Below are 13,226 nucleotides of genomic sequence, written 5' to 3'. Positions count from 1 at the left end.
CCTCTGCACTCCCTGGGGTCCCCCAGTGCCTCTACACAGGAAGGACTCCCTCTACATCTGCCCAGGGAAATCCTAAGTCCAAATGCCAATGAAGTGAAGCCCTGAAAACACTGGCTTGGAACGAACAGAAATCAGGTGGCAGCTACGGATACTAGCTTCCTCATTCCCAGAGATGGTGATGAGCCTGGCTGCTATGAGCCTGAGTCAAGGGAAGACAGCTGGGCTAGGGAACTTCTGAGTCCATCTGGAAGGCTGAGGCCAACAACTGTGTCGACCTGGTCGTTGGCCTGAGCTTCCCCCTGGGGGGGCCACACTGCCTCACCGCTAGTCCACTCAGTGCTTTCTTCTGGAAAGAATGGAGCTTCCTGGAAAACCATGAGCTGGCCTTGCACCCCAAAGGACCGCCCTGTTCCCCAGTCCTGCCTCTTACTCCATCATGGAAGGCTCTTTGGTTTCCAGGATATGGTCCGTTAAAATCCAGGGCATGGACATCTCAATGGGAAACTGGATTCGCCGGCCCATGGTTAACTCCAGGAAGAATTCTCGGAACCAGAGCTGGGAGAGGTCGCAACACTGCTGCAGGGCTTCTGAAAACGGAAGGAAAGGGCCTTGGGTTACCCTAGAAAACTCTAAACTTCTTAGTTCCTGCTGTTTTTACTAACTAGTACCACTTTTAGCATCACTGTGCTAGGACCGTGGCAGGTGCCGCATCAACAGACACTGCCGTCTCCAGCTTGGAGGCTAGCTTAGCATCCACTGGAAAATGGCATTTGTTACACTTCACAGGTAGGGGCAGTGCCTGGGAGAGGGATAGGGACATTTTAGAACTCTGGGTCCCCCATCATTTCCACCAGCCTCCTACCGAGCCAACCTGAAAACGCACCCCAAGTTAAAAAGTATTCCCACTACGCCAATACTATTGTAACGGCATATGGGGTTGAGCCTCCCTCACCCCCTCCACGTGGCAATTCTGGATCCCTTACCATGTAGACGCCTTCAAAACCCTACCTGGGCCACTTTCTAATGAAGAACCACACACTGTTTGTTCAAATCACTCTCACGAACGTATTAAGATTCTCACGTCCCCGGGATGCCACGTTTTCCCTAACCTGTCCTATGCACCCCAAGAGGCAGAACAAGAAGAGAGAGCACAGAATTGGGGTGCAGCCTGGGGGTCTCTAGGCTAGGAACAGTGACACCAGTGAGCTAGTGGCCCACTCACGCTCGCTTAGCAGCAGAACTGTTCAGAGCTGGGGGTGTTCCTTCGCGGTGCCAGGCTTGCCGGCCCTGCGCACTGTGACAGTACGAACGTGCTTTGAGTTCCCTTTGAGTTCCCTTTCCTAAGGACTTTGCGATAAATGAACCACAAGTATCCACCAAACTGAGCTTTCAGAATGGCTGCACCGAACGTGGCCTTCTCAAGCTCCCAAAGTCCACCCAAAAGTGTTTTCACGTTTCTTTTCCTGCTTGGTGGTAGAATATGCCCCTGATCGGATTCGTGATCAGGTCTCTTTACAATTTCTAACCTGGCAGCCAGCTGCTTCAAGGACCGGGAGCGCCACAGTCCCCCCACCCGGCCCAGGTGCCGCAGCTTACCGCTGATATTGAGCAGGTGCGTGAAGAAGAAAGACTGCTTGTGGAAGTCCTCAATGGCGAGGACGATGGGTCCATCCAGGCTGCTTCTCAGGGTCTTCTTGGAGCCGCTTTTGTCTGCGATGAGTGACTCAAGCATGGTGCGTACCATGTAGAGCTTGAAAGAGAAGGTGAGACAGGGTTAGGGGCTGGACCTCCATCCTGAGAGGGAAGCTGCTTTATGCTGTATTTCTTTTCTGCTCTTAAAAGAACGGTCTTAAGGAAGCACCAGTTTACATGGAGAAGCAAATTTGGAGCTGTGAAAATTTTTGTTTTCTTTTGCAGTGCTGGGAATCAAACCCAGGGCTTCACGCATGCTAGGCCAGCGTTTTACCACTGAGCCACATGTCCAGCCCTTGGAGACAGGCCGTCCTGGGAAGGAGAGGCCCCACGACATCCCTGTATAGTTCAAGAAAGCCCAGGAAGAGGTTCCTGCCTGCCCTGCTCAGCCAAGGGCATGGGCATTGGAGGAGAACCTCATTCCACGTTCTAAAGTCACTGCTGCTTTCCCAGATAGCCATGGCAGCATCCTGGGTGGAGCACTGGACTGGGACGCAAAAGACCCAGGTTCAAGGCCAGGTACTGCCACTGACTTGCTGTGTGACCTTAGGTGCCAAAGTCCCCACTCTGGGCTTCAGTTGTCTTACCTAACAAGGGGGGCGGGGACTAGATGCTTTCTCATACCAGATCCTTTCAGCTCTAACATTCTGAGGACTGCACAATGGGTAAGATCAGAATACTGTAACTCCCCCCAACCACCTTAGGTTTCTGATCCTCAACGTTTTGAATCCATGAGCGATGGTGCCCTCTGGTGGCCTGGGCTGCATGCACAGCCTGGCCGAGAATCTGGGTGGACCATGGGTTAATATAGGTACTTACACCAGAGGCTACTAGACAGCTACTCCTATTATACAGAGCCCTACATGCGAAGGGCACAAGAGCAGTGGGGTTGCTCTCTCTGCTAATCTAGATCTTTCCACGTCATTTGTCTGCATGTTAGGGCTGCAGGGAGCCTGAAGGAGCCGGGCTGGTCCGTGCCCAGGGCCTCCTGGAGAAAGGTACCCAGACCAACCCAGCCAGGCGGAGTGATACCAGGGATCGGCAGCCTCTTCGGCCCTGTGTGCCACCAGTGGGGTGAAACAAAGCCCTCGGGGACCACTGGCAGGCCTAAGACATAGGTAGGAGAGAAGGAAGAGGGAATGGGAGGGCAGGAGAGACAGGGAAGAGGGAGAGAGAGAAAGAGAGAGAGAGAGAAAAGCGAGAGGTATTGTATACGGTGGGAAAGCCATCGCGACTGCTAGGGCCACTTCCGAGACGGTCCAACCTCCCAACATCCATGCTCCTCTCTGGACCTGGCCTGGGTCTCCCGCCACTGCCTGGCATTGAGTGGGCCTGACAGCCACTGGACCCTGTGACTGCCACCCTGAGCCGGGCTTCCCTTTACAGGGAGGACAAGCGTGACAGACAGTCCACCACCTGCGACCCTGGTGCCCACCAGGTCTCTCTGGCCCCAACACCGAGACACACTTTCTAATGCCGGCCTTCAGTGTCCTCAAAGGATTCCCTGTGTCTCATCTGCTGTAACCGCTGACTATCACCTAGTTCTAACTACAGGAAAACTGGTTTGTCCAGAGGAGGGGCTGTTCTTTTCCCACCTACTCAGAGCACTGAATTCGCTGGACAGGCTCTGGGAGGAGCCCACGCCCCTTGTGCTCTGAGGGCCACCGAACAGCCCTGGGGCAGGAGTCAGGAGACCTGGGTGCTTGTCCCACCTCTACCTGGGACTCGCCTTGTGACTTGGACAAGTCACTTCTGCTTTCTGGACCTCAGTTTCCCCACCTATGAGTTAGGGGAGGCGATGTTTATCTCCTAGGGCTCTTCCGGTCCTGGATGTCTAGGGGTGCATTAAGGATGTCTATGTTACCCACATGCCTGCTGGATCTGGGCTGAAGGTCTGTGACCTGCCACTCTATTACCCACACCAGTGCCCCCTCCCTCCATGGCTGCGCCCCACACACAGTGCCTCTGGTCCCCTCTCATCTTCGCTCCTGTCTCAGGTCACACAGAAGCACCCGGAGGCCCCGCCCAGCGGCACCAGGGCTCTGACCCTCCATGCTGCACAAGAAGCTTCCGTGGGACACATCTTGCCACTGGCAGAGGACATGCAGGACGTGAAGTCAAGGAAAGCTACGATGACCCTGCAAAGATCTCACTCTGCCCAGCCCCAGCCCCAGCCCCTGCCAGACAAGGACACACACACAGGGGAGGGTTCAGGAGGAGTCAGACGACCAAGCTCAGAGGCCTCAGAGCAGAGGCTCATGGGTCTGTGCAGTGGGGTTCCCAGACTGGGCCTTCCAGAGCGGGAGACCTTCAAACCTGCAATGAGATCAGTCTGCTTTCTTTTAGTACAGAAAAAGGCAGACTGGGAACTACTTATCCTTGTGTAGGTGGCAAGAATTTAACCCCACCCCTCAGTGTATTTGCTTTCCCTTTTCCCCTTGTAATTTTCTGACCGCTTTACCCAAGTCACAGGCTACTTTTTAATGTGCAGAAACACCAGTTGGCAACTCTGAGTACTTCCCACCACTAGCCTTTCCCTGTGAGGTCAAGGGCACTCTATACGGGTGGTTCTGGGAGATGTTAGAGTAAAAAAGGCAGTGTTTTGTTAGTAACATGAGCTCATTCCACAGTTTCATTTTTCTGAGAGGATAGTCAGGGTCAGACAGTTCAAGGTGCCGCCCAAGGTCACACAGCCCGTTGGAGGTAGAACTTGCAGATTTCCATGCTAGGGTGCCACTGCAGAAGGCAGCGGGGTTTATTTAAAAGGGACAGGGTAGCTGCATACAGATTCTACCTTAAACTCCTTTTGCACTTTGGAATCTGATTTTAGGGGCTAGGAGGTACTGGACCAGGTCAACGTAATATTACCCCTACTGGTCAGAATAGACAACTGAGGCACAGAGAGATCGTGTAACATGCCCAAGGTCACACAGGTGTCTAGGACGAGAATCCAGGTCTCCTGAATCTTAGGCCAGTGGTCTTTCTTCCTATATCATGACAAGGTGTCAGAAGAAGGCCAGAGCAGCTGTTCCACCCTGCGCCCCCGATCAGTGAGCCCCAGTCCTGCTGCCCTGTGGTCCAGCCATGATGACCGCGCGAGACCCAGCTGGCCTGAGAGTCAAAGCAGCCGGCCTGAGCCTGGAGCTGCTTACCTGGGTGCTGGATGGCCCCACGGCACGCCGGGGCACCTTGATGTCAAAGCCACCTTTGGGGTCCTTCTCTCCTCTCAAGCACGGGTCATTGGGGGGCTCCCGGCCCCCCTCCCAGTCACAGATGGTCTTCCGAATGGCCTGCAGGACACTGTGGAGGGACAACTGAGACTCAGGCCAGCTCTTGACCCCGGAAGGAGGCTCTGCAAGTGTCCCAGGACCTGCCTCAGAACTCCTGGGGTTTCTGTGGTGCACACCCATTTCTGGTCCCATCCCAGAGACGCTGATTTAACAGTCAAGGTGCAGTCAGGAATCTGACATCTCAGTGAGTATCTTGCATACTTCTGGGGCCCACTTCATGTTTTAAAGTTCAGATCCAGGCCATACAAATGCATAGGACTAGAGGGAGGCAGGAGGTGATTTTCCCTTTTGGGGTATAGAGCAGTCTCATTAATCCAATTAAATATAGGTTTATTTAAAGTTTTAATAGTTTAGCCTTGGTGCCGACTTCTTCTGCACTGCCAAATACATAGATCTACGTGTGGATTATCATATTTTGTTCTCCTATACCCATGGGGACAATAGCTATGAAGTAGGTAACATCATCCCCATTTTACAAATGAAGATGACTGAGGTTTGGAGAAGTAATGTGACCACATTCCCAAAGCTATTAACACTGTGGTGAATCTGACTTTAAACTCCGAGACTGAGGCTTAACTCACCGCAAATGTTCAGTCTCTTCAGAAGGCCTACTAGAACTTGCTGGATAGGTTTGATTACATTTAGAGATTAACCAGGTAAAAGACTGAGCCAAGAGCTTCCTCTCTCACCTGTGCCTAGCACCCCTTATTTCTGATGTTCCCCTGAAGAGGGCCATCTAAAATCCCACCTGATGAGGACGTTCTTCTTCTTGCGTACTGCCTGTCTCAGGGGCTCCCGCAGGGTCACCTGGGCAAAGTCCTGCAAGGCTGCGTAGATGGTATTCCGGATGGCTTGGTTGAAGACGCTCTCCATCCTGCCCATGAGCACCTGCAGGCCCTTGATCATGGCGATCACCTGGCCGGACAGAGATCTGGGGTCAGGTTCACCATGCCTCCATACACCAGCTTGTCCACCACGCTTCAACCACACTGCAGGAGTGTGAGAGATATTCAGGAACACCAAGCCAACCCCATTCAAAGTGCAGGTTGGTGACCAGGTAAAAAATGCACACCGAAGCCGGGCATGGTGGCACACACCTGTAATCCCAGGTGTACTGTACTCAACAGTGGTGCCTGAATGATTTGATAACCATATGCAAACGAAGTTGGAAGCCTACTCTATATCATGTAGCAAATTATCTCAAAATGGATCAAAGACCTAAACGTAAGAAGTAAAACTACAAAACTCTTAGAAGGAAATGTGTGTACACTTGTGCCCTTGGGTTTTGTCTGTTTTCAAATTGACAAAAGAAAAGCAAACTGGACGTCTGGATATGAAAATTTAAAACTTCTATGCTTTCAGAGATACCATCCAGAAAGTAAAAAGACAAACTATGCATGGGAAAATAATTTCAGTGATATAGGTACTTGATAAGGGACTTATATCTGGAACATATAAAAACTCTTACAACTCAACTCAACAACAGGACAAAACCCCAATTAGCCATTGTGTGGTGGTACATTCCTGTAATCTCAGCACTCAGAGGGTAAGACACAGAAAGATCAGAAACTTAAGCCTAGACTGGGAAATTTAGCAATTTAGACTATATATCCAAAAAAAAAAAGGTGACTTCCAGGAAGATGGGAGAGTAGTGAACAGCAGAGAAATAGCCTCTCCCAAGATTTGGTGTTCAGATGCTGGAATATACCCATGCAAGGAAGAGAAGGAGGACAGCAAGAAGAGAAGCGGATCAGCAAGAATCTGAAGCAAGAACTGAAGACCATGGGGAGAACAAAGACAGAACTCAATGCAGAAGAAAATGGCAGTGGGGAGTGCCACAGAACCAGGGGCTGGTGCAAAGAAGAAGCTACTTCCCACGCCCAATAAATTGAAGAAATAGGATCGTGCAACATACTCAAAACACCAAAGCCAGCAACACCTAGAGGATATCTCTGAGTAGTCATTTCCTAAGGCTTCTCTATACTAGCAATAAAGCCACCTGCCATAAGCAATTTACAAGCATTAATTCAGGAATTAAAATTTAAAAATAAAAAAGAGAAGACACAGAAGCAAGATACAGTACCAGATTTCAAGCTCACCAAAGGCAAACCAGGGGGCCGTTAGGCAGAACAATTTGAAAGCTACCCACACAAAGTCTCCGAAGTGGTAACAGCAGAAGTAATAAAACAGATGAATGAGGCTCTAGAAAAAAAAAAAATCAAACCAGAAATAATCTCTCAGATAACTATAGAGATGGTGACCATAATGAAAGACATGGTTAGAGACTCTACAGCAGATATAGATTTAAAAAAAAATAGAGGAGCTTAGGAAGATGAAAGAAACCATCAACACCCAATATAGGAAAGGAAATCCATGAAACAGATATCCAGGAGAGTAAGAATTCCATTGAAAGTACATGCAGCAGAATAAACCAATGTGAGGCCAGAATATCAGATATGGAAGACAGGACTATGGCTAGCAATCACAAAAAGAAAGATTTCTCAAAAATAGCATGGGACTATGAAAAATCAACCCAACAGCTGCTAGACGATGCAAAGAAGAATAATATAAGATTTATCAGAGCCAACAAAAAAATGAGATAGTGCAAACAAATTTAGAAACCTATTCACAAAGGTAATGGTAGAAAACTACACAAGCATGGAAAAAGAAGTTGACACACATGCAAGTGAGGCATATAGAACTCAATTAGTCACGATCAAAAAAGTCTATACCAAGGCATATAATAGTCTAGGTTCCAAAAATTCACTACATGGACAGAATATTAAAAGCTTTTAGAGAAAAGAAATAAATCACCAATAAAAGAAAGCTCATTAGAATTACAGCAGACTTTTCAACACAAACCCTCAAGTCAAGGAAAGTTTAGAGTGTAGTATTTTAAGCCCTAAAAGAAAACAACCTCCAATCCAGATTAACACATCCTGCAAAACTATCTTCAAAACTGATGGAGAAGTAAGATACTTCCATGACAAAGAACACCTGAAGAAATTCATGACCACCAGAACAGGACTCCAATATGTTCTGAAGGACATTCTAGGACTAAAGCTCCATGAACCCCAACAGAATGAATACATTAGGCAAGACAAGTAGTTAAATAGAAAGGAGGGGGAAAAAAGGGAACCAACAACGGAAAAATAACATGTCAGGGATAAGTCAATACATATCAGTTACAACCATCAATGTAAATGGTCTCAATTCACCAATCAAAAGAAACAGACTGACAGAATGGATCAAGATGCAAGAACCAACAATATACCACATACAAGAAACATATTTTATTTAAAAAGAAATTCATAGAGTGAAAATCAAATGGCAGAAAACAATACTCTATGTGACAGAGATCTGGAAAAAATCAGCGGCAGCTATTCTATTTGCAGACAAAGTGAACTTCAAGCCAAGACTAGTCAAAAGACACAAAGAAGTTCATTATATACTTGATAAGGAAAAACTCCAAGAGGAAGAGATAACAATCATAAAGATATATGCACCAAATGCACCAAATATATGCACCAAATACCAAGCATACTCTACTATTAACAGACACACACACACAAAATCAAATAAGCACTAATACAACTATAATGTGGACCTCAATACCCCACCGTCACAAACAGATCAACTAGATGAAAAACCAACAAAGAAATATCAGAACTGAACCAAACTTTTGAACAAATGGACTTAGTAGATGTATACAGTGTTCTACCCCACGACATCAAAATACACATTCTTCTAAGTAGCACAGGGCATGTTTTTGCAAACAGACCACTGTATACTAGCTCATAGCACATGCTTAAATAATGCAAGGAACTGAAATTATCCCATGCATATTATCAGATCATAGTGCAATGAAGTTGGAAATCAATGGCAAAAGAAACCACAAAAACTTCATAAACATGGAAATTAAATAACACATTTCTGAATAATCAGTGGGTCACAGATGAAATCAAAGAAGAAATTAAGACAGTTTCTACAATTAAATGATAATGCCAACACAACATACCAGAATTTATGGGATCCAATGAAAGCAGCCCTATGAGGGAAAGTTATAGTGGTAAATTTTCTTATATCAGAAAAACAGAGTAAGCTCAAATAAACAACCTCATGTTGAACCTCAAACTTCTAGAAAAAGATGAGGAAGTCAAGTCCAAAGCTCATATGAGGGAGGCAATTATAAAGATCAGAGCAAAAATTAATGCAATGGAAACTAAAAAAGCAATACAAAGAATTAATGAATCAAAGAGTTGATTGTTTGAAAGATTAAATAAAACTGACAAACCCTTAGCCAAGCTTATCATAAAAAGGAAAGAAAAGCCTCAAATCCATGCAATTAAGAATGAAAAGGACGAAATCACAACAGACCCTGCAGAAATCCAGAAGATCATCAATGCCTACTTCAAGAAACTGTATTCTCAGAAGATGAAAACCCAGAAGAAATGGAGAGATTCCTAGATACATATGAATTACCAGAGCCAAATGAAGAACACATAAAAATTCTAAATAAACCAGTATCGGTCAATGAAATTAAAGGTGTAATTAAACACTGATCAACAAAGAAAAGTCCACACTCTGACAAATTCACTGCTGAATTCCACAAGAAATTTAGAGAAGAACTAATGCTGTTACTTTTCAAACTCTAACAAAATCGAAAGGGAAGCAACACTCCAAAATTCATTCCTGCATGACAGCAAAACCAAAGAAGATCCAACCCAAAAGAGAAATACAGGCCAATCTCCCCAGTGAACATAAACACAAAAATCCTCAGTAAGATTCTGGCAACTGGAATGCAGCAAATCATCAAGATTATAAACCATAACAAAGAAGAATTCATCCTAAAGATGTAGGGACGGTTCAACATGCACTAATCAATAAACATAATGTATCATATTAAGAGATCCAAGGAAAAAGAACCATATAATCCTCTCAACAGATATAGAAAAAGCATTTGGCAAAGTCCAACAAGCACTCATGATAAAAACCCTACAAATATTAGAATAGATGGTCTGTACATCAATCCGATAAAAAGCCAATCTATGATAAACAGCTAACATTATACTAAATGACAAAAACTGAAAGCTTTCTTTTAAAATCAGAAACAAGACAAAGTTATCCACTATCACTACTCTTATTCAATATAGTTCTAAAAACATTAGCCAGAGGAATTAGACAAAACAGTAATGAAAGGAATAAGGATAGTCAATGAAGAAATTAATTTTTCATTATTTATGGATGACATGATACTCTACATAGAAGACCCCCAAAACTCCACCAAAAGACTTCTAGATTTAATAACCAAGTTCAATAGTGTTATGGATTGTGTCTGGATGACGCCCCTCCCCAAAACACTCATGTGGTGATAAAGGGTGGGCTTTTCAAAAGTGGCTGAATGTAGCATTTGTGATTGATTCATGACCCAATGCTGGGATTACAGGTGTGAGTGCTACACCCATTCTAAGGTAGGTAGCCTGCATACACTCTAAAGGACAAAAAAGAGTCTTTTCTCTCACTCTCTCTCACTTCTTGCTTCTATTCTTTTCCACCACCATGAACTGTTGCCGCTCTGCCATGTGCCACACTGCCTTGAAGCCAGCTGATTATGGACTGAAACCTTTATAAGCTATGAGCTAAATAAACCTTTTCTCCTTTAACTGGGCTTTGGGTATTTTGTCTGAACAAGGAGAGAAAAATAACCAAGACAAATAGCATAGCTGGCTACAAAGTCAACACTCAAAAATCAATAGCATTTGAGTACACAAATAACACACTGACTGAAAGAGAAATTAGAGAAATACCTTTCACAATAGATACCAAAAAAAAAGAAAACATAGGAATCAACCTAACGAAGAATGTAAAAGACCTTTACATTGGAAACTCAGTGCTCTGAAAAAGGAAATCAAAGAGGACATCAGGAAATGGAAATATATCCCTTGTTCTTGGGTAGGAAGAACCAATATAGTGGAAATGATCACACTTCCAAAACTGTTATACAGATTTAATGCAATCCCAATCAAAATACCATCAGCAAATCTCAGATTTATAGAAAACAATCCTAAAATTCATTTGGAACCAGAAGAGACCTAGAATAGCAAAAGCAATTTTGGGCAACAAAAGCAAGGTAGGGGGCACCACTATCCCTGACTTGAAATTATACTATAAAGCTACTGTGAGAAAAACAGCATGGTACTATCAAAAAAGGACCTGATGATCAGTGGAACAGATTAGAAGATGCAGAAACAACTCCAACCATACTCAGCCACTTTATCTTTGACAAAGGAGCCAAACACCTTCACTGGAAGAACAATAGCCTCTTTAATAAATGGTGCTGGGAAAACTGGCTTTCCACATGCCAAGGATTAAAATTAGATGCATATCTTTCATCATACATGAAGCTAAATTTGAAATAGATCAAAGTTCTAAATATTAAAACAGGAACACTAAATCTTCTGGAAGATAAAATAGGCAGAACTTTTGAAGACATTGCTGTAGGCAAAGAGTTCATGAACAAAACCCTGATCACACAGGAACTGTCACAATCAACAACTGGGATCTCATCTTGTTAAAAAGCTTTTGTACAGCACAAAAAACCACCAACAGAGTGAAGTGACAACCCACAGTGCTGGAAAAAATTTTTGCCAGCTGTTCCTCGAAGGATTAATATCAAGAATATACAAAGAACTCAAAAAAAAAACAAAAAACAAAAAAAAAAAACAAAAAAAACCCAGACTTTCCAAATTTAAAAACCCAATCCAAATATGGGCATCTGAGATGAACAGACACTGCTTAGATGAAGAAGTAGAAATGGCAAATGAAGTAGAAACAGCAAATAAATATATAAAAAAAATGTTCAAAATCAGGGGTCTTTTGAGAGATGCAAATTAAAACAATGCTGAGATTCCATCTCACCCCAGAAAGAATGGCTATCATCAAAAAAATCAACCAATAACAAATGCTGTGGGGCTGTACGGGAAAAAGGAACCTTTCTCCACTGTTGGTGGTAGTGCAGAACGGTGCATCCACTGTGGAAATCAATGTGGAGATTCCTCAAAAAAGTAGGACTAGAAGTTCCATTTGAGCAAGCTATTCCTCTTCTAAGTATCTTCCTGGAAGTATTAAAAGCATCACACCACAGTGATATATGCACATCCATGTTTATAGTGGCACAATTTTTAATAGCTCAGTCTTAGAAATAGCCCAGTTCAGCTGATGAATAGATAAAGAAGATGTGGTTGTTTTCTACAATGGAGCACTACTCTGCCATAAGGAATGGTAAGCCTGAGACACTTCTAACTAAATGGATGCACCTGGAAACCACACTCTTAAGTGAAATAAACTGGACATGTGTAAATATTGTGCTGTTTCTCTGGTGTTAGAAGCAAAATGTGTAAGTAAATGTGTAATAAATAGTGTAAGTAAATGTGTAATAAATAAATAGTAATAAATAGTGGGAAGTGGGAAGAAAATATTCAAGTGAGAAGGGGAACAAGTTTCTAAATACCCGAAATTTATCTCCTAGATAAAGAGATGAAAACATCTATGTACAAAGAAACTTGTATATGAGTACTCATATTGGCATTGTTCATGATAACAGAAAACTTCAAACAACCCAAATGTTCATTTAACTGAACATATAAACAAATATGGAATGTCAATATAATGGAATATTATTCAACTCTAAAGGAACGCTGATACATGCTATAGTACAGACTAACTATGAAAACAATGTAAGTCAAAGAAGCCAGTCACAAAGGACCACATATTACATAATTCCATTTACATAAAATCTCCAGAACAGGAATATGTACAGAGACAGAACGTAGATTCATGTGGGTGTGAATGGAAAGTGACTGCTAAGGGGTACATGTTCTTCTGGAGCTGACGGAAATATCCTAAACTTGGACAATAGTAATCGTCACATAATTCTGAGAATAAGCTACAAATCACTGAACTGTATAATTTAAAAAGATGAACTGTGTAATATGTGACTTCCATTTCACTAACACTGTCATTTAAAAAATTCTACAGATGGGAAAAAGTGAGTTAGGGAATGGGATAGAATTCAACCATTCATTACCAACAATAAAGGATAGAGGACAAGAAAGAAACTCTTTCAAATGTTTGAAAAAATATTTAACATTTAGAATTCTCTATGTCTGGCCAACTAAGTGAGGCTGGAATCAAGACATTTACAGACATTCACATTCTCTATTTTTTCCTGGCCATAACCCTTTC

At 43.7% G+C, this 13,226-nt stretch overlaps 1 protein-coding gene across 2 annotated transcripts in view; it reads right to left on the bottom strand.

Moving 5' to 3' along the window:
• Positions 1-13,226, bottom strand: part of Cyfip2 (cytoplasmic FMR1 interacting protein 2) — a 102,738-nt gene that overhangs the window by 60,698 nt on the left and 28,814 nt on the right. The window contains exons 13-17 of one of the 2 annotated variants that reach the window (XM_013508777.1): positions 5,731-5,897; positions 4,845-4,992; positions 2,725-2,799; positions 1,597-1,750; positions 431-587 (exon numbers count right to left, since the gene is read on the bottom strand). In XM_013508777.1, coding sequence (XP_013364231.1) covers positions 431-587; positions 1,597-1,750; positions 2,725-2,799; positions 4,845-4,992; positions 5,731-5,897 — 701 coding nt within the window. The remainder of the gene's footprint in view (positions 1-430; positions 588-1,596; positions 1,751-2,724; positions 2,800-4,844; positions 4,993-5,730; positions 5,898-13,226) is intronic. The other variant, XM_013508767.1, reaches the window with a different exon arrangement.

The sequence above is a fragment of the Chinchilla lanigera genome, unplaced genomic scaffold (genome assembly GCF_000276665.1).
Source record: "Chinchilla lanigera isolate Chin_1 unplaced genomic scaffold, ChiLan1.0 scaffold00007, whole genome shotgun sequence".
Classification (NCBI taxonomy): domain Eukaryota; kingdom Metazoa; phylum Chordata; class Mammalia; order Rodentia; family Chinchillidae; genus Chinchilla; species Chinchilla lanigera.
The sequence above is the reverse complement of the archived record's forward strand: the minus strand, read 5'-3'. Positions and strand labels throughout refer to the sequence as shown.